Source organism: Rutidosis leptorrhynchoides, chromosome 3 (genome assembly GCF_046630445.1).
Source record: "Rutidosis leptorrhynchoides isolate AG116_Rl617_1_P2 chromosome 3, CSIRO_AGI_Rlap_v1, whole genome shotgun sequence".
Lineage (NCBI taxonomy): Eukaryota > Viridiplantae > Streptophyta > Magnoliopsida > Asterales > Asteraceae > Rutidosis > Rutidosis leptorrhynchoides.
In genome coordinates, this window is record NC_092335.1 from 62,590,112 (window position 1) to 62,614,290 (window position 24,179).

General features: G+C 32.0%; 3 protein-coding genes across 3 annotated transcripts in view; 1 reads left to right on the plus strand and 2 right to left on the minus strand.

The window, feature by feature from the left end:
* The first annotated feature begins 143 nt into the window (after positions 1 to 143).
* On the plus strand, positions 144 to 3,172 carry LOC139896207 (uncharacterized). Its single transcript, XM_071878800.1, has 10 exons — positions 144 to 401; positions 567 to 887; positions 1,001 to 1,140; positions 1,335 to 1,461; positions 1,553 to 1,707; positions 1,871 to 2,006; positions 2,105 to 2,189; positions 2,326 to 2,600; positions 2,697 to 2,833; positions 2,942 to 3,172. Exons 1-10 carry the CDS (start codon positions 300 to 302, stop codon positions 2,958 to 2,960), a joined length of 1,497 nt encoding a protein of 498 aa, XP_071734901.1. The 5' UTR covers positions 144 to 299; the 3' UTR covers positions 2,961 to 3,172.
* Positions 3,121 to 7,501, minus strand: LOC139896206 (putative phospholipid:diacylglycerol acyltransferase 2). The gene is made up of 5 exons (XM_071878799.1): positions 6,671 to 7,501; positions 5,777 to 6,283; positions 4,994 to 5,327; positions 4,663 to 4,913; positions 3,121 to 4,026 (listed from the first exon to the last, which is right to left on the minus strand). Exons 1-5 carry the CDS (start codon positions 7,132 to 7,134, stop codon positions 3,540 to 3,542), a joined length of 2,043 nt encoding a protein of 680 aa, XP_071734900.1. The 5' UTR covers positions 7,135 to 7,501; the 3' UTR covers positions 3,121 to 3,539.
* Positions 7,502 to 8,409: 908 nt separating this feature from the next.
* Positions 8,410 to 24,179, minus strand: part of LOC139900032 (uncharacterized) — a 33,408-nt gene continuing 17,638 nt past the window's right edge. The window contains exons 5-8 of the mRNA XM_071882844.1: positions 9,557 to 9,724; positions 9,349 to 9,457; positions 8,681 to 9,290; positions 8,410 to 8,549 (exon numbers count right to left, since the gene is read on the minus strand). Of these exons, the coding sequence (XP_071738945.1) occupies positions 8,410 to 8,549; positions 8,681 to 9,290; positions 9,349 to 9,457; positions 9,557 to 9,724 (1,027 nt within the window). The remainder of the gene's footprint in view (positions 8,550 to 8,680; positions 9,291 to 9,348; positions 9,458 to 9,556; positions 9,725 to 24,179) is intronic.

Here is a 24,179-nt window from a genome sequence, read left to right on the forward strand (position 1 = left end):
AGAATAGGAAAAATGAAAATATGTTACTTTTTTTTTCATGTAATTTGCTGATAAAAAAAATTAATTTAATTAAAAATTTAAGTACATATAGGTAACTTCTTGTGAAAAAATCATACCCAAAAAACTTGTGAAAAAACATACTGTAGTAATTAAATTGGGACCGGAGAAATAAATCGTGAAATAACCATGCTCAAAACTTGACCTTTCGGTCTACCGGAAAAGGGAAACAAATTGCAATCCAAATTAACGCAATCAGCAAAGCAAACCCTTTTTTCAAAACAACGATTGGCGCCCTTAAAATGTCGATTAAACACGAATTAGTGACCCAACAAGAAGAAGAAGAAGACGACGAATTACAAATTGAACAGCCTGCACAAAACCCCCCTGCTCCTGCTGATGAGGTACCTCCCACTCCCCTTTACTAATTTTCCAGATATCGTAACTTGAAAATATTGGAATTTAAACATGTAAAATAAATCCACTTATTTAGTTTTATACATATATAGTTAAATAAATAGATGCCGCTGAATTTGATACAGTAACATTGTGTGTGTCTGTGTATGCAGTTATTTGACATTTCAACTACAGTTGATCCTAGTTATGTTATATCCCTAATAAGGAAGCTTTTACCACCCACTATGAACCCCACTAGTGCAAGCTTGTTATCTCAAACTAATGGCATCAACAAATGTGAGACAACGGATGATAATAATGACGATGAAGAAAAACATGTGGGTCCCTTGGTTGGAGATGATGCTTGGGAAGAACATGGATGTGTATTATGGGATTTGGCAACGAGTCGAACTCATGCTGAACTCATGGTTCAAAATCTCGTTCTTGACGTTATTTTGGCGACTCTTATGGTCACACAGTCACCTCGTGTCAAGGTTGGTTACATTTCCATGTGCTGCTTAATTATTATATGTACCGTATATATCTTGATTTGCTTAACTGAGTTGTTACAAACTTGAGGAGTTGAGTTTTCATATTATTGTTGCAGGAGATTAGTCTTGGAATTATTGGGAATCTTGCTTGCCATGAAGTATCACGAAAAGAAATTGCGTCTGTAAAAGGATTGGTTGAAGTAGTTGTGGATCAGTTATTTGTAGATGACACTCCATGCCTATGCGAAGAATTTAGGTAACTTATTGCTAAAAGATCAGTTTTTAGTGTTTGTTGTAATGGATTACATTTAAATTATTTAACGATAATGAAAATACAAGCATTTGTCAATAGTCTTGATATCTTGAGCGAATAATTTCATGAAGTATTTACACTTTACTGAATAATACTGTCAACTGTTGATCTGATAAATTTTTCATAACTACCTGTAGGTTGTTAACTTTATGTCTCCGAAAAAATGAAGGTATAATTTGGGCTCAGGCATTGCAGACTGAGAATATTCTATCGCGTATAGTATGGGTTGTAGAAAATACACTAAATCCACAACTTATAGAAAAGGTAGCACCTTTTATCTTTTTTATTTATTTATTTATTTTCATCTTCTTGTTATGGTTTTTCGGTATGTCTGACACAGTATTCGATTAACAAGAGTGTAGGTTTTCTGTTAACTGTATCACAAAGTCAAGAAGAAGTAAGAGATATGCTTCTCCCACAGTTGGTTAAGTTAGGTATTCCGGTTATATTAGTTAACCTGTTGGCCTTTGAGATCAGCAAACTGGAGGGAGACGAACGAATGCCTGAAAGGTACACCGTACTCTGCTTAATCTCTTGATTTTGTTGTCATACTGCAATAATCGCTACTCAGTCGAGACTTTTTACAGAGTACTCTGCAACTCGGGGAGTACTTGGATGTTGACCAACTTTGACTTTACTGATTTTGACCGACTTTAGACAAATCTTGTGTCAGGTACCCTGTTCTTGATACTATTCTTCAGGCCATTGAATCTCTCACTGTGATAGACGGTTGTTCCCAAGAATTTTGTTCGAACAAGAAACTTCTTTTTCAACTTGGCACCCTGATAAAACTTAACGATAAAGTTGAGGTATGTAAAAAGCAAGTTTATTTAATCTTACTTTCATTGCAATGTCCAGATGATGAACGTTAAGTGATGTTATTAATTGTTATTTTATGACAATGTAGGTCGCCACCTCATGCGTTACTGCTGCTGTGTTGATTGCCAATCTTTTGAGCGATTCCGACAGTCTAATTTTAGAGATAAATCAAGGTAATTTTTTTGTTATGTTTGCTATTCGAAACAGATTCGCAAAGTTTCGAATTTCCATTTATACCCACTTAATTTTTTTATTATCAAATTTATGTGAAAATGAATTTAACAATCACACGTCGTCATACGCCTCCAGATCTGCTATTTTTACAGGGTCTCCTTGATATTTTTCCTTTCGCATCGGATGATTTAGCAGCTAGAAATGCATTATGGGATATAATTTCAAGATTATTAGCTCACATTCAAGATAATGAGATGAGCCGTTCAGATCTTCATCAATATATATCAATTTTTGCAAGTAAATCCGATTTGATAGAAGAAGAGCTCCTTGATCACCAGTTAGCTGATTCAAATAAAGATCAAGATACTGCAACTGCTTCTGGCAGAAACCTAAACATAAGAACTGCGGCTGTATCCTTATTTATTTATAGCATCGGTAAAATTCGAAAGTTTGACTTATTGAAGTCAACCAATTGAAATCTTGTTTTCCTTGATTATATGTTACAGCTTAAAAGGATTGACTTTATTGTTAGTCAATGGCTGGCCTTAAAGGACCAGAATAGTCCTACTAAATTGACACAGGAATTTGTGGTTAACGATCGAGATCTTAATAGATTAAAGGACTGCTGTCGAAAATATATCAAGTTAGACATCTTCTCTTAGTACTCCCTGCTGTGTTTTGTTTTCTTCATTTTCTGTTAATTTTTTTTTACTTTTAATAATAACTCCGCGTGTTGCCTGTGATATGACAGCAATATCGGGTCGAGTTGATGATTGGGCATCTGAAATTTTTGAAAGATGACGGGTTTAGTGCCGAAACTTCTTTAAGTTTACCTTTTGTACTTTTTTTTTTGGGTCAGTTACTTTGTTATAGACCTGAGAATCCTTCTATGAAACCTTGTTATGTGCATCTATGAAATAATATAGGACAGCAGCTTTGTTTCTTCCAACTTTTTTAACAAAAGATGAGCAAAAATGGTTGTTTTGCTTTTGGGTAGCTGTTTGTTTAATTGATCTTACAGAGTTGATTAAATGCATTTTGTTGACATTTTACAGAGTGCAAGTACACGTTAACCTACTCAAGCACTGTATCCTTAAGATCATCCAGCTAATTATCCCTCTCTTAGCAACCTAAGCTAAAGACAAACAAAAAATTAATAATCTAAAAAAACAAGGCAAAAAAACTAACAACCTTCTGTCGATAAGTCTATAGACGATTTTTCTTTTCTCACAAAGTTACTCACACGCATAACCTTTTCTCACCGCCTTTCATTGTAGCATTCATCGTTTAGCCCGGTTACGCGTGTTCGCAAAGATAGTTTGTTCAGTACCAAACTAAGAAACTTGCACTTACAGCTTGATATTAACTCTTTCTGACATTTTCAATATATCAGAATATATTCGCTCGCCGCCAATTTCCGCCGCAGAAGCACCTGCAGCCACTCTCAAAACATCCTCGATCAATGCAACGTTTCCCATTATATCTACATGGGCCCCACTTTCTGAACCCCGACCCTCAAGCAAACTCGCGGGTGGTTTATGTCGGTACTCTCTCATATACGTACGACTTCCCGATGGATTAAATCTTGTTTTCCCTCTCCATCCTTTTGCACACATGAAACCCGCACTTAAAACCGGAACAGTTTCGTCACCATCAACAAAGGTTACACCTCCTTTTAAGCATCTTTTGTTACCATTTCCGTCTGCTGAGGTGTCAATTCGGAATGGAATAGTGTTGCATTTGTCTGAAGGTGAGAGTTTGTAAACGTACGATCGCTCTGTTGGGATACCGACCCCGTACAAACAGTAAATTTCCATATCTGGTGCATTAGGCAGCCTGGATACACGTACATTGTAATTTTTGAGCTTAAACATATGTTGTCAGATGGGTATGTTGGAAACGGGTAAAAGCCAACAACTTTGGTAAAGTTTTTATATCAAAATCTTGAATACTTCTATTGAATGTTAGTGTGTCATGTATGATTAAAAAAAAATTTAGTAATATCTTTTAAAGATACTGATTTAAGGATCACTCTTCTTTTTAGCTACAGTTGATTTTATCAGTTTGACCTGTCATAAATCAAACATAACCCCTATCGACCCATTAAGAAGTAAGTGGGTTGAAATTTTCACTTTGTTGCCAAATGGGTGTGTTGGTAACGTGTCAAAGTGACCAACTTTGGTACAGTTTTCTTTTTTGTAATCAAAATCTTGAATACTTTTATTGACTGTTAGTAAAGTATGATTGCAAAATTATTTCAGTCTTTGAGCAAAAGGGTGTGTTGATAACAGGTCAAAGTTTCTAACTTTTTTTTATATATCAAAATCTTGATTTTCTCAGTTCGACCCGCAAACATAACCCGAATCAACCCATTCAGACAAGTGGGTTGAAATTTTCACTTTTTTGTCAAACTATACTTGTTTGAAACAGTAGAAAATGTCAAAAGATTTTGAGGAATAGGAATCAACATACTTGGTTTCTAATGGATTCGACCAGTATTTATAATGGGCATACTTTGGGTCATCAAGATCCTCTGCTATGCCATGCGAGAAATGGGCCTCGGCTCGTTTCATCGTCTTTGGAGCCACAAACCGTAAAAGGTCCATTAAATTTCTGGCTGTGTATGCTTTATTATCTGCTACTCCCTGTATACTTTTCCGGCTAATTTTTCCGTACTCGGTCCAAACCTCTCCACATTCTACACTTGAATTATGTACAAATTCCTGAAGATCACAAAGTTTCACACAAATTAGTGAGGGCCCATTGTATAAATTCTTGATCTTTTGGTCGGGAAAGATCGTACCTTTGGAGAAATTATAGGAATCTTCGAAGAATGTTGCTCGGAAGCTGCTTTTCCAAAAGCAATCATTCGTCCAAAGTTTGTTTGTTGTTTCATTTGAATTTGAGGTCTTGTTGTATCTTTATTGGTGCTGCCATTTTCTCTTGAATTCGTCTGCGGATAACCCAAATCGCACTCGTGTTCGTCTTCTGGGGAAGAATCTAAATCGCCCCAAATGGCGTCTCCTCCTTTAGGTAACAAAGAAATTAAAGAGTCCCATGTTCGAGATACACGCATCATGTGTTCCATAGTTTGGAGCCCCCAAAGTTCCGAATCTAGAAGGCCAGGAGCCATGGCCCTGCAAGATGAACCCAATGAGCTAACATAGTTTACAATACTTAAAATATACGGGTTCGGGTCACAATAAGTTTGACTTTCAAGGTCGAACATAACCCGGAATTACCCATCCATCATGGGTTGTGATAAATTCAACAATTTTTTTGATAAAACCACTCAAATTATGCATTACTTGTAGTACAATCTGTTAATGCACAAGCACAGAGTAAGTGAACTTATCAAAAACCTTGTTGGATTTATCATTACCCATCCATCATGTTCTAAGTTTGACTTTCAAGGTCAAACATAACCCGGAATTACCCATACATCATGTTCTAACTTTGACTTTCAAGGTCAAACACAACACGGAATTACCCATCCATCATGTTCTAAGTTTGACTTTTAAGGTCAAACTTATGTTGGTTTTGGTAACTTTATTTCTAAAAAAACATATTAATATTATTAGTTTACCTGATAAATGCAACATCTTTGCATTCTGCAGACAACAAGCCACTAACCGTCTTTGGCACACCAAGAAACGCCGGTCCAATGTTCATGATAGCTTTGATATGCTTAGCACACCAACCGGGTCCGCCACCACCGCCCATGGGCGGCGGGGCTTCGACCCATTTAAGGAAATGTAGGAAATAAATAACGCCCATCGAATGTGGGACCACCACCACTTTCTTGTTACCGTTTGTTATATACATTAACTCAATGTTGATCTTCAGTCTACTAAGTGCTTGATCCCTTACCTCAGTGTTTTGAAAAGATAACCTCCAGTCATAAGCAGCCATATACATATTCTTTCCTTCGTACCCGATTTTAGCCAAATTTTCGATTAGAACAGCCCAAACAAAATACCCAGGAGCAAAATAGTCTGCTGCAACAAGACCTGGAACTGGTCTGACCCGAATGCCTGGTGGGTCGAGCCCTGTTTCACTGTCCAGTGACAAATGCTCCATCCAACACAATGGCCTAAAGTTCACACTTTACTCAAATAAGTCCTCAAAATATAGTATTTATTATCATCATCATCATTACTAAATCAAGTACATAATCAATTAAGGGATCAATAATCACATAAACAAATATGTGAAGTTGGACATACCTTGTGTCTATAATCCCATTATGGTAAAATTTATATGTGTAATGTATTGGACTATTATCTTTGTTTCTAAAGCTATTGATTTGCTTTATAAAGCTTAAAGAACATTACAAATGCATGCAAGGTTCAAGCTTTCAGCACTAATTCTACAATGTCAGCAGGTTTCTATGCTATCATTAAATATCAATGAAACAAAAATTCAAGCTTTTTGCAATAACAAAAAATAAAAATAAAAAAAAATGATCGTAAGGTCGAACCTCTTAAAGATTTCGGTAAAGCTACCGCCCCAAAGCCGCTTTCGAAAAAGCCCATCGGAACAAGGCTTTCCTTCCCAAAGCTCAAGGCCACCAGTTACAATCCCAGGGACCAAAACCACAGGGTGCAGTGGTGTTAACCCTTCATTCTTGAGCTTTACACCAGGTGGCTCGGGCCCTTTAAGACCAGCCAAATTAGACGGCAAACAATGATACAAAAACAATAGTAGCCACCAAGTTGTACACATACACCCTATGAACCAACAACAAGAATCCACACACCTCCATCGTCTTGACCGCCTCTGTTTCTTGTTCTTATCTTCAATTGTGTGACTTTTTTCTTGTTTTTTGTCACCTTTTTGTGCATCAAGTGATTGTTTCTCATCTTTGGGAGTTTCAGAATATAAATAGTTTCTCAATGTTGGCTCAATATAACACATTTTTCGGAACCGAAGAACTGAAGCCATTTTCAAGAATCAATGATCACCAAAAGCAATAATTATCCTTAAAGAGCGCTATTTCAAAAAAAGTTGGGATTTTTATACGAATTTAACTTAAATAACAACTACCCATGATTGGGATTGACATTTTGGATCATAAAGTTTCCAAATTTGCTTGCAAATATTTAACAGCAAGATGATCAAGATAAGCCAAAATATAAAAAAGGGTGAGATTTTTGTATAAATTTAGCAGAAAGAAGAACTATCCATGGTTGGAATTGACTTAAAAAACATAAAGATTGCGAATTTGCTGGCAATAATTATCCGAAACTGAGAAAGATCTGAAAAACCCAAAATGGAAACTCTAAAATTTCGTTGGATTTTATTTCCAAAAATGAGAGGAAATTGTAGGCGGTGAAATAGGTGAAAAAAGGGGGGATGGCTAGCTGTCTAAAGATGTAAATATATATATGACACATAGGAAACAGCAGAAGAATAGACCAGAAAGTTACTGATGTCTCAACAAAGAGAGCCACTTGTCATGTTTACTTTTCAATGCAAAACCTTCTTAAGGTGCCACCATTACAAACCCCTTTTAGGTTTACCTATTTACCTTACACTTACCATATTTACCAGTGACCCCTTGGCAAAAACTACCATCTGTTTTGCAAAAATGCACAAACTTTCAAAAAAGAATCTTAAAAAATTAACATCCAACTACATAGGATTCCAACCCGGAACCCATAGTATATTACTCCGTATCTATGTAGTTACCTGCATACCACCAGTAAATAACTTGTAGTATGATGGGATTTTAAGAGTTGTAGGTGATGTATGAGGTGTTTAAGGTTCAGTTTAAAGTTTAAAATCGTTTAATTTAAATAATGATATTAAACCAGGGAAATTAAAATGAATTTGAAAAATGATTTTTCGATCGAGTTGCAACAAAACCGAATTTAAACTCGATTTACAATTTTGAAAAGTTACATGTTTGGTTTAACCGAAAATCTAATTCAAAACCGACTTTAAAGTTAGTATTATTAATTACTCCGTATTGTTATTTTAATTTTTTTTCGAAAAGCAATAATATTAAGCACGAACCAGGCCAAAACGGGGGCCCAACCCAGTACACGAAAGGGAGCAAACCCAAGAACGAGAGACAGCCTAACCTGATTACAATAAACCATGTTGCTAATGATCAGCTACTAAACTAAACCTAAGCTACATACTCGAGCAACAAAAGCTATATAGAAAGGCTAGGATCAACCACTAAAATACAATACACACTCGAGAGAACAGAAGCTAAAAGCAAACAGGCCGCCTATACAACAACACAGCTTCATCGATTGATAGTTGCAGAGGGAGCAACCATCGAGCAGAAGATGAACCCGGAGTTAAGCCAGACAGGAACACGGATCCGAGAGCCAAGACAACCATTCGATCTTACGATTTTTTATACGAGTTGAGATCCATTCAAAAGACTTTAATTGAATTTCCATTAATGTCGTCGGTGTATTCCAACAACATTTTGAGAAAACTTTTTGATTTCGGTTGCGCCATAATAAATACGCACATGTCCATTCAATTGCCTGCCAAAATAGAGAACCTGAATGAGATAGAACCTGAGAACAACGACCCCAAAACGCTTCATTCAAGCTTAGATTTGATACCGTACCCAACCCCCACCACTTGTAAACCCTATCCCAAACGTCCATAGAATGCCGACAAAATATCATCGAATGTTCAATCGTTTCAACGTTCTCGTCACACACAGGGCATCTAACGGAGTCTAGGTCAATACATCTTTTGTCTAGTTCGGTACGAACCGGGATCCGCCTTTTTAATACCCTCCATATGAAAAGTTCCACTTCATTCGGTACCAAATAATTTTTGAGTGTTTCTTCATGAGGCCTAGAGATGTCACCTGTGATTTTATCCTCGATTAAACTTGAAAGTTTCTTCGTTGTGAAGTTCCCGTTAGATGCCAGGTTCCACGACCACGAATCCCTAATCCTGTCCGGCTTAACAAACGCGTTCAACATATTGGTTAGCTCCTCTAAATCAGCTCCAGCGCGAGTAGTAAGCAGTCTGTTCCAGTTCCATGAAAGTGTTGGCGGCTGCACAGACCAATTGACTCTATCTTTAACCAAAACGCCTTGAACAGCTTCGAAATACGACAGCCTCTTTATTTTTTAATGGAATATTTATTAACCATGGATCCTCCAAGAACCTGGTACTTGCCCTGTCACCAATTTGCTTAGTGATTGAATGTGCGAAGTTGAAGCCCAATGACTCGATGTAATGACCTGCACGTAAGATGTTCAACCAAATACTACTTCTACCTCTCGGCCTACAAGAGCCCGAAGGTATTAGTAGCCCATTAGCACCATAAATACTTTTAATGATTGAAACCCAAAGCGAGTTACAATCGATTTTGGCTCGTCAAAACCATTTCCCTAACAATGCAAGATTTTTAACCAGAAGAGACCCTACGTTTAGACCGCCCTCCTCGTAAGGCAAGAGCGAATCCTCCCATTTTACCCTTGTTAATTTTGAAAAATCACCCGACCCTCCCCAGAAAAAATTACGCCTAATACTCTCTAGTCTTTTAATAACACTAATAGGGCACGAAAGAGCGAGAAATAGTATAACGTAAACTACTAAGTGAAAGGACCCGTTCATATACATTATAAACGATTCACAATAGTTGATTACATTGCGAGGTATTTGACCTCTATATGATACATTTTACAAACATTGCATTCATTTTTAAAAGACAAACTTTCTTTACATCGAAAATTGACAGGCATGCATACCATTTCATAATATCCACTATCCAACTATAAATTGATTTAATAATAATCTTTGATGAACTCAATGACTCGAATGCAACGTTCTTTGAAATATACGATGAAAGACTCCAAGTAATATCTTTAAAATGAGCAAATGCACAGCGGAAGATTTCTTTAACACCTGAGAATAAACATGCTTTAAAGTGTCAACCAAAAGGTTGGTGAGTTCATTAGTTTATCATAATCATTTATTTCCATCATTTTAATAGACCACAAGAATTTCATTTCCAGTTCTCATAAATATACGTCCCATGCATAGAGACAAAAATAATCATTCATATGGTGAACACCTGGTAACCGACATTAACTAGATACATATAAGAATATCCCCTATCATTCCGGGATCCTCCTTCGGACATGATATAAATTTCGAAGTACTAAAGCATCCGGTACTTTGGATGGGGTTTGTTAGGCCCAATAGATCTATCTTTAGGATTCGCGTCAATTAGGGTGTCTGTTCCCTAATTCTTAGATTACCAGACTTTAATAAAAAGGGGCATATTCGATTTCGATAATTCAACCATAGAATGTAGTTTCAATTACTTGTGTGTATTTCGTCAAACATTTATAAAAGCGCATGTATTCTCAGTCCCAAAAATATAAAGGGTAAAAAGGCAAATGAAACTCACCATACTGTATTTCGTAGTAAAAATACATATAACGTCATTGAACAAGTGCAAGGTTGGCCTCGGATTCACGAACCTAAATTAATTATATATTTATGTGTTGGTCAATATTTGTCTAACAAATTAGGTCAAGTCATAGTGTACCACAATCCTAATGCTCGAGACTAATATGCAAAAGTCAACAAAAGTAAATTTGACTCAAAATAATTTTCAAAAATCTATACATGATTAATATATAGTTTAAATATCGTCATTTTATATTTTTAAATATTTTTAAAAGATTTATTAGAGTAAATAATATAATTTATTTATTAATAAATAAAATTTTATATTAAATTTATATAATAAAATATACTTTTATATATATTAAGTAATAAAATTTATAGGGTTCATTTAATATCATAAAGATAATATGATAGGTATTATTAAAGTAAGTTATTACACGTAGTAAAATATATTTGTATCACATATTTATTTGATAAAATAATATCTATAATGATAGTAAGTAAAAGTTGTATTATTTTGTAATAATAATTATTATTATAAAAATATCAATATTTATAATTACTAAGATGACATTATGATAAAACGATAATTCTAATTATGATAACTTTAATATTTACGATAATTTTTAATATTATCTTTAAAATAATAATTCTGTTTAAAATAATAATAATAATGATATTTTATAGTAACAATGACATTTTTATTAAAATGATAATTTTTGTTAAAATGATAGTTTTAATACTAACGATACTTTTAATAATAATAGTAATGATAAAAATAATAAGAACGATAATTTTATCTAAATCAATATCTTATAATATTTTAATTTCATCATGATACTCTTACTCATTATTTCCTAATTGTTTCATTAATAGCTTTTAATCGTCTTTTATATCGTGTTCATAATAATGATAATAATAGTAATCAAAATAATTAGGTGTTACAAATATTTGTTATAATTACACTAATATTAATAATGATAGTTACTATAACATTATTAACTATAATACTAATAATTATCTTAATGATAATATAGTAATAATAATAACAATAACAATAACCATTTTTAAATAATGATATATATATTAATAATGATAATAATAATAATAATAATAATAATAATACTAATAATAATAATAATAATAATAATAATAATAATTGGATAATAATAATAATAATAATAATAATAATAATAATAATAATAATAATACTAATAATAATAATAATAATTGGATAATACTAATAATACTAATTATAACTTTAACGATAATAACGATAGTAATAATAAAAAAAATAACAATTTTTAATGATAAATCCCTTTTATTGATAAAGATAATAATAATGATAATAATAAGATAAAACTAGAACGACGATAAAAACGAAGATAATAATAATCATTTTTAATAAAAATATCGAAAATTCAATTGATTTTAACTTCTAATCCGTTCTTCGAAACTATTCGATATCTAAAGTAAAAGTTCTTAATTTTTCGCTAGCTTTCCAATGACATGCATATCTTATACCTTATCTCAACTGCAAGTGTAACTAATTCAAGATTCAACCTAACCTGTCTAAGGGCAATATCAAAAGTACAAGCATGCATAATCCTAAATACTCGAGCACTAGTCAGGGATACACTATTAGTATGTAAAAGTTAAATTATGAGTACTCACGTATCAATATTGAGATTCAATATTGCAGGAAAGGTATGTAGACGCAACGGAAATGATAAACACTATATTGACCTCATGAGCATACCCATGAACCATACTCAATCACCTCCATAGCTGTAACCCATAATTTCCTTAATCTTATCCCACTCGAAAAACAATTTCGAAATCACTCGGACAGCACTCCGTCGTAATATTTTATGTATACTAATAATATCTTGAAATAATACGGAGTAAATATATATATGTAAATCGATTGAGAGAGTTTAGAGAAAAATATTTTCAAGTTTCTATGAAATAATGAAACCTATTGAATTCTATTTATAATAGATTTTTAAATTATTAAAGTGAATTATTAAAGTATGAATTATTAAAGTATGAATTATTAAAGTGAATTATTAAAGTATGAATTATTAAAGTGAATTATTAAAGTATGAATTATTAAATTGAATTATTAAAGTATGAATTATTAAAGTTAATTATTAAAGTATGAATTATTAAAGTGAATTATTAAAGTTAAAGTAAAGTAAAAATAAAGTAAAGGTAAAGTTTAAGTATAGTAAAAGTATAAAACTATGTACGTATAATACACGTATAAATATATATAATATTAATTTAAATTGTTATATATATTTAATAAAATAAAATATAAATATCGTTATCTTTATCATACTAGTTAAGTAATGAGTTGTCAAAAGTGGTTGTAGATATTTATAAAAGTTATATACGTTTTAATAATAAAGTTCTTTTTAAACTGAAAACGTTTTTGTACGTTTGAAACTAAATAGATCAATCGAGTCTTTATGAGATTCAATCTTCCACTATCCTTTGTCTAGTTCTCAATGATTGACAATTTGTTCTTATTTATAAATCACTTTACCATTTTCTGAATATTGTTAAAATGGAAAGATTTCTCAAATCAACGTGGGCCTTTCAACAAAGACTTTTAATCATAATTTACTATATCTGATAATTCAATCATTTGATCTTATCTTCTAATTCCATTGATAAACATTTTGAAACAGATACAATCATATAAAGTATTTAATCTAATATTTTATTTACGTTTCAAGTTATAATATATATACACATATACATATATAATCATATTCGTTTAATGGTTCGTGAATCGTTGGAACTTGGTCGAGGTTGAATGAATGTATGAACATAGTTTAAAATTCTTGAAATTTAACTTAACAAATATTGCTTATCGTGTCGGAAACATATAAAGATTAAAGTTTAAATTTGGTTGGAAATTTCCGGGTTGTCACAGTACCTACCCGTTAAAGAAATTTCGTCCCGAAATTTGAGTGGAAAGGTCGTGAATGATAATAAGTATGCTTTCATGATGCATACGGGCTGAAAATTAGAGTTTTATCATCAGTGAATAATTTGGATAAACAATCCATTTATATGAAGAGTACGAATGAAGCTAACATAGAAGAGTGAAATGAGTAAGTGTAGATTCATCTTATCATTTGACGTAGATATGATTGATTCCCAGATTTCAAGGGATTTGAAGAAAATCTTCTTAATAAGATTTGACTCTCCGGTAATCAATGGAATTAGGATCCGCTTTAAATGCGATCATCCATTTTAATTGTTCTGTCGGAGATTTTCTTATAAATTCACCTCCTTCGTTTCCTTACAACTCACACCTTCTGTTGATGCATTTTATGCAAGTCCCTAGACATCTACCCACACCCATTGCAGGTACAATAGTTTACAGGCCACCATGATTGCTCGTTATTATCCTATCCGTGTTTGTATGTGGTTACAGGAACTGCAGGAACGAGATTTAGATGTTTGACTATGTTAGACTTAGTCAGACGTACGAGTGAAGCCTCACTAGTACGGCTGACAGGCTCATACGCACAGTTGATGCTGAGCTAAGTCACAATTACAACCTAAATGAGAAGACACTAGTGAGTGATCACCCGTACGGCTGATGAAGCCAACTCGTACGTGTGATGAATGAATCGTATGGGTGAGTCAACAGCAGGGGTATATAAAGTCTTATGTTCTTCATTTTAGGTTAAGCCTCTCATTTGTTATACACACTCAGATCTAGTGAGCTCCTCCGATTCTCTCTCAGTCCAAATCACCCAGGTGGTGAATAATAGCTCTAGGTGTTGATCTAATCACACTTGATTTAGTTGTGGTTTTACTAAATTAATAATAAAAAAAAAACTTAACCTATTCACTAGAGGGTTTGATTCACTTATTCCGCCATTGTGTGAGTTAAATCTGTTGATTTCTAAGTTCCTAGTCATGTTTCATCACCTTCTATTCTTTCCCCCTCAACTCATATTTTAAAGTATTCATCAATATGCTCCATCCAGTTCTGATTCTCGATATACTTCTAACTTTCATATCAGTCATTCTTCTTTTTCATCTACCGCTGGAAGAATCTATTTACTTCTACTATACTCTTGGATTTATAGTGTTTCTAGTTCTTCCGTGTCTTTATATTGTTATATGCATCGATATATATGGTTTATAATTTCTGGTTTGTCGTTGGGCTTTATATGTTCCCTTATATTTCAAAGTCTCTGCTTCTGTCTTCTATAATCATTATCATTCACAGTTAATGCTCTCTTTTATTTGCTGCAATTTATACCCCAATTTCTATTTCGGAGTTTTGTCCTTTCGTTTCTTCTTCTTGCGATTAAGCACTGCTTGTAATGGTCCAGAATTCACAGATATGAATTTCAGAATGAACATTGTTAATATTCTAGGAAGGAAATTGTGATGGCACGATCTTGACTTATCAAATTACTAGAATACCTTGGAAAAGGCCGAATCATCAAGAAATATTTTCTTTATATTTTAGAGGTTAAATAGAATACAAGAGTCGTATAACATGGCATATGATGATGTTATGATCTGTGAATCATCACGTTCTATTTAGAAACTCAGCATGACTTACTGTAATATAATCACATTGATCAAGTGTCATTATATTATACTAATTCATGCTTCAGTTCCCAACACTACTTCAAAATATTCCTATTTTAAACTTGAATGTTTCAGAATTTAGAAACTAAAATAGTTTCTTTTATGATGTAATACAGATAGCCCGAAGAGGTAAATGATTTCAAATAAGAAAAATTAAGAAAATATCTTCAGAAACATGGAGGATATTTATAATGAAAGATATGATGATATTTTAGAATTTCTAATATCAGAGGATGATGAAGAATATTGTCTGCAGGGGTTTAGAGTCAGGAGAAAGGTATTCGTTAATGACTTCTGCAGGTACTGAATCATTTGGATCCTTTGAAGTCAGGTTCAGTCTTTGTAATTTATCCACAGCCTCCTTCCTACTTTGCTCAATCCGTTTTCCAGTTCCAAAACTTCTCTTTTTTTGCGCTTTGCCAGCACACTTCATCATTATCATCCAGCTTTTACCGTTTAAAGTCATTTATAGTTTTTGCTGCTTCATCAGCATTTTTTCCATTTTCGGAGAACCAATTCGTAGTTCGGAGTGTTTTTCAGAAACTTCACATTCAAATTAAGTCCAGAAGATAGACGTTATGTATACACATATAACTGTTGGCGTAGACATGCTGCGAGATTTCAAAATACTGATTGCTAATTCCCAATGATTCGTATGACAATTCTCATTACAAGATGCGAATGAGTAAATGATGGGGTTTCAATGAATAATTATAATGACTTTTTAGAGAGGCTAAAGTCAAAGGGTAATGAAGTTGTTGGTACATCTGCTAATAATGTGGTGGAATGTAAAAGGTTCCCTGGTAATGATGGTGTATATCTCAAGGTTATAATAAGGTTAGTCTGACTGAAAAGTCGAAGTTGACTTGCTGGAGCTGTGACAAAACTGGCTACTTTGAATAGGAGTCGCAAAGTTATTTTTGCTAATAAATGCCAAAAAATCTGACGCGGATACGTTGTTTAAACTTTTACTTTGGTTTCAAGAGTTTTTCGGGTACATAACTGTGGGTAACATGTGGTTGGATCATCATCTCGATTGCTCATCATTCGAAGTGTCTTCAGAAATTTTCGAAGGGTTTGAACACAAATTGTAATCGTTAACATACATTTGATGTTCTAACACCGCTTTGAAGTCAAAATATAGCTTGTGAAAGATGTAAGGATCTAAGAGTGATGATTTTGGTCATATCTCAAGTTGAATTTTGAGATTTCAAAATCAGAATATGTAATTAAATTTTGAATGAGTATGATTGTTTTGATTTCTATAAAAGAATGTATATTGTTGTGAAAGTAGGGAGTATAATGGATGATTTGCTGAATCAAATTCGAAGAATGTAACATATTAATTGTGAATTTATATATCTCTCGGGTATTACCTACCCGTTAAAAAAAAATTCACAATTAATATTTTGTACAAAAGAATTTTATTACTGTCTTTATGAATATATATATATGTATATTTTCTTCAGATGTAACATAGATTTAATGAGTTAATGTTAAATTAAACTCATTTGATTTACGGTTGAAACTAGAATTGAATAATCCCTAAAGTCTTTAAAAAGTACATAACTTTTACGCAGTATTTCTTTAATGACATTGAAATTATGAATCAATACTTCGTTATTTGTTGATGTATGATGTCCACAGTGATTCTTGAACTGACGGAGTTTGTGATGTTATCGGTGTTGTTGATTCGGATGTTGACTGTACTGACGATGCTGGTAACGCTGACAGTACTGTTGATGCTGTTGGTAAAGCAAGTTTAGCTTGTTAATCACAGACCATTTTTATCAAGGTTTCTACTCTTCCTTCTATCATTTTGGTTCGCTTAACTGATTTATAGTTAGGGCTAGATTAGATAATCTCTAAGACTTTAGAGATTACATAATCGCCGCGGAATGTTTCTCCAATGAAGTTATGAATTAATACTTCGTCAGTTATTGTTGTTGGTACTCCTTGGTATCTATGGTGCGTATGACGTTGATGCTCGTGGGGCAGATTGTGAAGTTGAGGTTTACGACGCGGTTGTGGTTGGAGGTGGTAATGGTACTGTTGGCGTTGATGATGGTGGTACTGGTTATGCTGCTGATGCTGCTGCTGGTGTTTGTAATCTCTGCACCATATTCTCCAAAGCCACTACCCGAGCGCGAAGCTCGTTGACTTCTTCTATTACACCGGGGTTATTGTCAGTTCGGACGAGCGGATAAATAAAATCTAAAATTTGATATAATATATAATCGTGACGAGATACTCTGGAAATGAGCGAGAACATGGTGTTTCGGACAGGTTCGCCTGTAAGTGCTTCAGGTTCTTCGTCAAGAGGGCAATGTGGTGGATGGAAGGGATCACCTTCTTCTTGTCTCCAATTATCGAGGAGGCTACGAACCCATCCCCAATTCATCCAGAATAGGTGATTACTGATTGGTTGATCTATTTCGGTCACACTGCTTTCGGAGCTTGAATGGGATTCCATTTCGGAATCTGAGTGACTTGAACTGATGACGAATTCCATTTCGTACGATTGGATAAAGGATTTTTTTTTTCGGTATGAAATGATTTTGGCTAACGGATGGTATTCTAATTACATAGAATATATATATATATATATATATATATATATATATATATATATATATATATATATCAAAAGATTTCGTAGATTACGGAGGACTTTGCGGGATATGTCAGGCAAAGTTTAAAGTAACAGATACGATAAGATATGATTTAGCAGATATGCTAAGATATGAATTTTTGTCTATACACTATTCATGGAATCAATGCAGCAAGACGTGTCTTAGACTAAAAATGATAAGCAGGTAATTTTCTGAGGATGATAAGTAGTTAATTTTTGACACAAAATGATAAGCAAAACTTTTGACATGCAGACACGGTCGAAGTCCAGACTCACTAATGCATCCTATCGACTTATCAGTTAGACACACTAATGTAGACCTGGTTCGCTAAGACCACCGCTCTGATACCAACTGAAAGGACCCGTTCATATACATTATAAACGATTCACAATAGTTGATTACATTGCGAGGTATTTGACCTCTATATGATACATTTTATAAACATTGCATTCATTTTTAAAAGACAAACTTTCTTTACATCGAAAATTGACAGGCATGCATACCATTTCATAATATCCACTATCCAACTATAAATTGATTTAATAATAATCTTTGATGAACTCAATGACTCGAATGCAACGTTCTTCGAAATATACGATGAAAGACTCCAAGTAATATCTTTAAAATGAGCAAATGCACAGCGGAAGATTTCTTTAACACCTGAGAATAAACATGCTTTAAAGTGTCAACCAAAAGGTTGGTGAGTTCATTAGTTTAACATAATCATTTATTTCCATCATTTTAATAGACCACAAGAATTTCATTTCCAGTTCTCATAAATATACGTCCCATGCATAAAGACAAAAATAATCATTCATATGGTGAACACCTGGTAACCGACATTAACTAGATACATATAAGAATATCCCCTATCATTCCGGGATCCTCCTTCGGACATGATATAAATTTCGAAGTACTAAAGCATCCGGTACTTTGGATGAGGTTTGTTAGGCCCAATAGATCTATCTTTAGGATTCGCATCAATTAGGGTGTCTGTTCCCTAATTATTAGATTACCAGACTTTAATAAAAAGGGGCATATTCGATTTCGATAATTCAACCATAGAATGTAGTTTCAATTACTTGTGTCTATTTCGTCAAACATTTATAAAAGCGCATGTATTCTCAGTCCCAAAAATATAAAGGGTAAAAAGGCAAATGAAACTCACCATACTGTATTTCGTAGTAAAAATACATATAACGTCATTGAACAAGTGCAAGGTTGGCCTCGGATTCACGAACCTAAATTAATTATATATTTATGTGTTGGTCAATATTTGTCTAACAAATTAGGTCAAGTCATAGTGTACCACAATCCTAATGCTCGAGACTAATATGCAAAAGTCAACAAAAGTAAATTTGACTCAAAATAATTTCCAAAAATCTATACATGATTAATATATAGTTTAAATATCGTCATTTTATATTTTTAAATATTTTTAAAAGATTTATTAGAGTAAATAATATAATTTATTTATTAATAAATTAAATTTTATATTAAATTTATATAATAAAATATACTTTTATATATATTAAGTAATAAAATTTATAGGGTTCATTTAATATCATAAAGATAATATGATAGGTAATATTAAAGTAAGATATTACACGTAGTAAAATATGTTTGTATCACATATTTATTTGATAAAATAATATCTATAATGATAGTAAGTAAAAGTTGTATTATTTTGTAATAATAATTATTATTATAAAAATATCAATATTTATAATTACTAAGATGACATTATGATAAAACGATAATTCTAATTATGATAACTTTAATATTTACGATAATTTTTAATATTATCTTTAAAATAATAATTCTATTTAAAATAATAATAATAATGATATTTTATAGTAACAATGACATTTCTATTAAAATGATAATTTTTGTTAAAATGATAGTTTTAATACTAACGATACTTTTAATAATAATAGTAATGATAAAAATAATAAGAACGATAATTTTATCTAAATCAATATCTTATAATATTTTAATTTCATCATGATACTCTTACTCATTATTTCCTAATCATTTCGTTTAATAGCTTTTAATCGTCTTTTATATCGTGTTCATAATAATGATAATAATAGTAATCAAAATAATTAGGTGTTACAAATATTTGTTATAATTACACTAATATTAATAATGATAGTTACTATAACATTATTAACGATAATACTAATAATTATCTTAATGATAATATAGTAATAATAATAATAACAATAACAATAACTATTTTTAAATAATGATATATATATTAATAATGATAATAATAATAATAATAATAATAATAATAATAATAATAATAATAATAATAATAATTGGATAATAATAATAATAATAATAATAATAATAATAATAATAATACTAATAATAATAATAATAATAATTGGATAATAATAATAATACTAATTATAACTTTAACGATAATAACGATAGTAATAATAAAAAAAATAACAATTTTTAATGATAAATCCCTTTTATTGATAAAGATAATAATAATGATAATAATAAGATAAAACTAGAACGACGATAAAAACGACGATAATAATAATAATCATTTTTAATAAAAATATCGAAAATTCAATTGATTATAACTTCTAATCCGTTCTTCGAAACTACTCGATATCTAAAGGAAAAGTTCTTAATTTTTCGCTAGCTTTCCAATGACATGCATATCTTATACCTTATCTCAACCGCAAGTGTAACTAATTCAAGATTCAACCTAACCTGTCTAAGGGTAATATCAAAAGTACAAGCATGCATAATCCTAAATACTCGAGCACTAGTCAGGGATACACTATTAGTATGTAAAAGTTAAATTATGAGTACTCACTTATCAATATTGAGATTCAATATTGCAGGAAAGGTACGTAGACGCAACGGAAATGATAAACACTATATTGACCTCATGAGCATACCCATGAACCATACTCAATCACCTCCATAGCTGTAACCCATAATTTCCTTAATCTTATCCCACTCGAAAAACAATTTCGAAATCACTCGGACAGCACTCCGTCGTAATATTTTATGTATACTAATAATATCTTGAAATAATACGGAGTAAATATATATATATGTAAATCGATTGAGAGAGTTTAGAGAAAAATATTTTCAAGTTTCTATGAAATAATGAAACCTATTGAATTCTATTTATAATAGATTTTTGAATTATTAAAGTGAATTATTAAAGTATGAATTATTAAAGTATGAATTATTAAAGTGAATTATTAAAGTATGAATTATTAAAGTGAATTATTAAAGTATGAATTATTAAATTGAATTATTAAAGTATTGTCATAACCCGACCTTAACCATAAGGACGAATACAATAACATATGATTTCATCGCGAGGTATTGACCTCTATATGCGACATTTTTCAAAAACTGCATTCGTTTTTACAACACAAACCATATCTTTTATTACAAATACAAGGTTTAAACAACTTAATAATGATTATCGTTTAGTGATAATCTTAGACTTACAAACTTTACATGTGATAATAACAATACGACCTCCAACATATTTTACATTACAAATCCTCCGATATGCAGTTTTATTTTTGACACAAATATGCATACTCAAGATCTTGCTTAAATTCAACATGTTGCAGCGGAAGCTTTTAGTTATCACCTGAGAATAAACATGCTTAAAACGTCAACATAAAGTTGGTGAGATATAGGTTTAAAGCCGGCAGCGTTATGAATATAGACCACAAGATTTCATATATAAACGTTTTAATAAAAATATTCTAAGTTGTTGAGTACTTGATAACCATACTTAACATTTAATCAACGTCGCATATTCCCTTTATTATGAAATCTTACTACACCGTACCAAGTGTAGTCACCGAAACGAAGTACTGTGCAACCGTTGAATACTGGTCGTCCAGTCCGGTTGGGGTTGTCAGGCCCGATAGATCTATCAACAGGATTCGCGTTTACAATACCTCATGTAAATAGTAGTTACCAAGTTACAGGGAAGTATGCCAGTGGTACAACTCAACGTAGAATATATATTTTTAATCACTTGTGTCCATAACGTAAATCATAAAATGCATGTATTCTCATCCCGAAATATTTAGAGTTTAAAAGTGGGACTATATACTCACTTTTGTCTTGAAGGTATTTAACTCGACTTGGTCTCCGATAGATATCACGAACCCAACCATATATATAAAATATCAACATATTTTCTTTTCAAGTAATCGTTACATATATATATATATATATATATATATATATATATATATATATATATATATATATATATATATACATACTTTTAATACTTTTAATATTTTCTTAGTCCGTAGTTAGCAGTCCGATGTTAGTGGTCCACAATTAGTTGCTTAAATAAAATAAATAAAGACCCCATCGTATTCGTGTTGATCAGAATTAATCTTGACCCATGGTACCATGTTGTCAAATGACGTGTTGCGTACATAAAGTACCGTGTTGTCAAATGACGTGTTGCGTACAATCATGAGGTCTTATGATTAATCTTCTCGTGTTGTTTACGGGTGGTCCTGAAATATATAAAATAAAATCATAAGTAAATATATATTAAATATTATGTTAATTAGCCAAGATATGATTAATCCGATTTTGTCATAATATGATATATTACAGGTCTTGAAGTGTTTTTTTAAAAATCAAATTAGAAGGATCTATTTAGTTTGCGAACAAGTTTGAAATCACACAAACTATGTTCTTGTTGTTAAAATTTTATAACACAAAATAAGATAGCTATATAAATATGAATCGAATAAGGTTATGAATAAGGTTACTACCTCAAGTTACTTGGACAAAGCTACTGGAAAAGGCAAGAAAAATCTTGGAATCAAAAGAGTGGTGGAGTGGAATTGAAAGATTGGAAGTAATCTCCTTGAAATCGGATGACTATATTGATACGTTCTTGAGTAGGTAAATGAAGAGATTAGGGAGTGAATTAACTTGAAAGAAAATTGGAAATGAAATTGTATGTGTGTGTGTGCAAAATAGCATGATTATGGGATGGATATATAGGAGATTTAGTTTGTTTTCTTGCACAAAAGTCACACATGAGGTTAAATGGCTGGTTCCCACATGTAACATCATGTCTAGTGGCTGATCATTGAAGTTTATTGTTGGTATATACCAATAGTAAATACGTATAGAAGCTGGGTATGATACGGTTACATATACCCTAGATATACTTGTAGAAATTTTGAGGAATCGGAACGAGAATTCAAATATGGACGGGTTTATAACTGTAAAAGAGGCTCAAAACTGGGCTTTTATTTTTGGGTCAAACCGGGCCAAAATAAAATTTTAAGACATTTTTAATAAAGCAATGTTAGCCCAAAAAAAAAAAAATTCAGCTCGACCCCAGCCAGGGGCTCTGCCCCTTGGACCCCGCCAGGGGTTGCCACCCCTTGGACCCCGCTTATCGGGGGCGCTGCCCCCGAACCCCCGTCATAATCAAGATAAGTTCAAACAAGTGTGCACTCCACACTTCCCCAAACTTGTTCGATATTTATCAAGATTATTTTGGTTACAAATTAATCCCATTACACTTAAATCATATTGGTGACATAGATCACCAACACATTATAGATTGTAAGTATATATGTCAAAGAACGTTACATATAGTTATCGTTTTGAAAACTTAAGTTTGTGGTCTCAAAGTATACTTATAACTCATTGTTGTTAGTTCACAATGAAATGTTAAACCATCCTTAAATCATGTTAAATATGTATAGATATGTACATATACATAATCGTATAATTATCATGTGTTATATAGTTCGTGATATCATCGGTCAAATTGGACGGTCAAACGTTGTGTGAAACTCTTTTCAAAAACATAAATCTCAACAGTTTGGATTGCTTATCATGTTGGTAAGGTTTATTTTATGTAAATATTAATCTCATAAGTATAAAACGATCGGAAAAATCCGGGTCGTTACAAGTATGAATTATTAAAGTTAATTATTAAAGTATGAATTATTAAAGTGAATTATTAAAGTTAAAGTAAAGTAAAAATAAAGTAAAGGTAAAGTTTAAGTATAGTAAAAGTATAAAACTATGTACGTATAATACGCATATAAATATATATAATATTAATTTAAATCTTTATATATATTTAATAAAATAAAATATAAATATCGTTATCTTTATCATACTAGTTAAGTAATGAGTTGTCAAAAGTGGTTGTAGATATTTATAAAAGTTATATACGTTTTAATAATAAAGTTCTTTTTAAACTGAAAACGTTTTTGTACGTTTGAAACTAAATAGATCAATCGAGTCTTTATGAGATTCAATCTTCCACTATCC

Bases quoted from the DNA above. Each gene is read 5' to 3' on its own strand.
- LOC139896207 (XM_071878800.1), top strand. From the start codon at position 300: ATGTCGATTAAACACGAATTAGTGACCCAACAAGAAGAAGAAGAAGAC. The intron at 888-1,000 runs GTTGGTTACATT...TTATTGTTGCAG, and splicing joins CACAGTCACCTCGTGTCAAG to GAGATTAGTCTTGGAATTAT. The intron at 1,462-1,552 runs GTAGCACCTTTT...TCGATTAACAAG, and splicing joins ATCCACAACTTATAGAAAAG to AGTGTAGGTTTTCTGTTAAC.
- LOC139896206 (XM_071878799.1), bottom strand. From the start codon at position 7,134: ATGGCTTCAGTTCTTCGGTTCCGAAAAATGTGTTATATTGAGCCAACA. The intron at 6,284-6,670 runs GTTCGACCTTAC...TGTGAACTTTAG, and splicing joins TTTACCGAAATCTTTAAGAG to GCCATTGTGTTGGATGGAGC. The intron at 4,027-4,662 runs GTATGTTGATTC...ACGTGTATCCAG, and splicing joins TCGAATCCATTAGAAACCAA to GCTGCCTAATGCACCAGATA.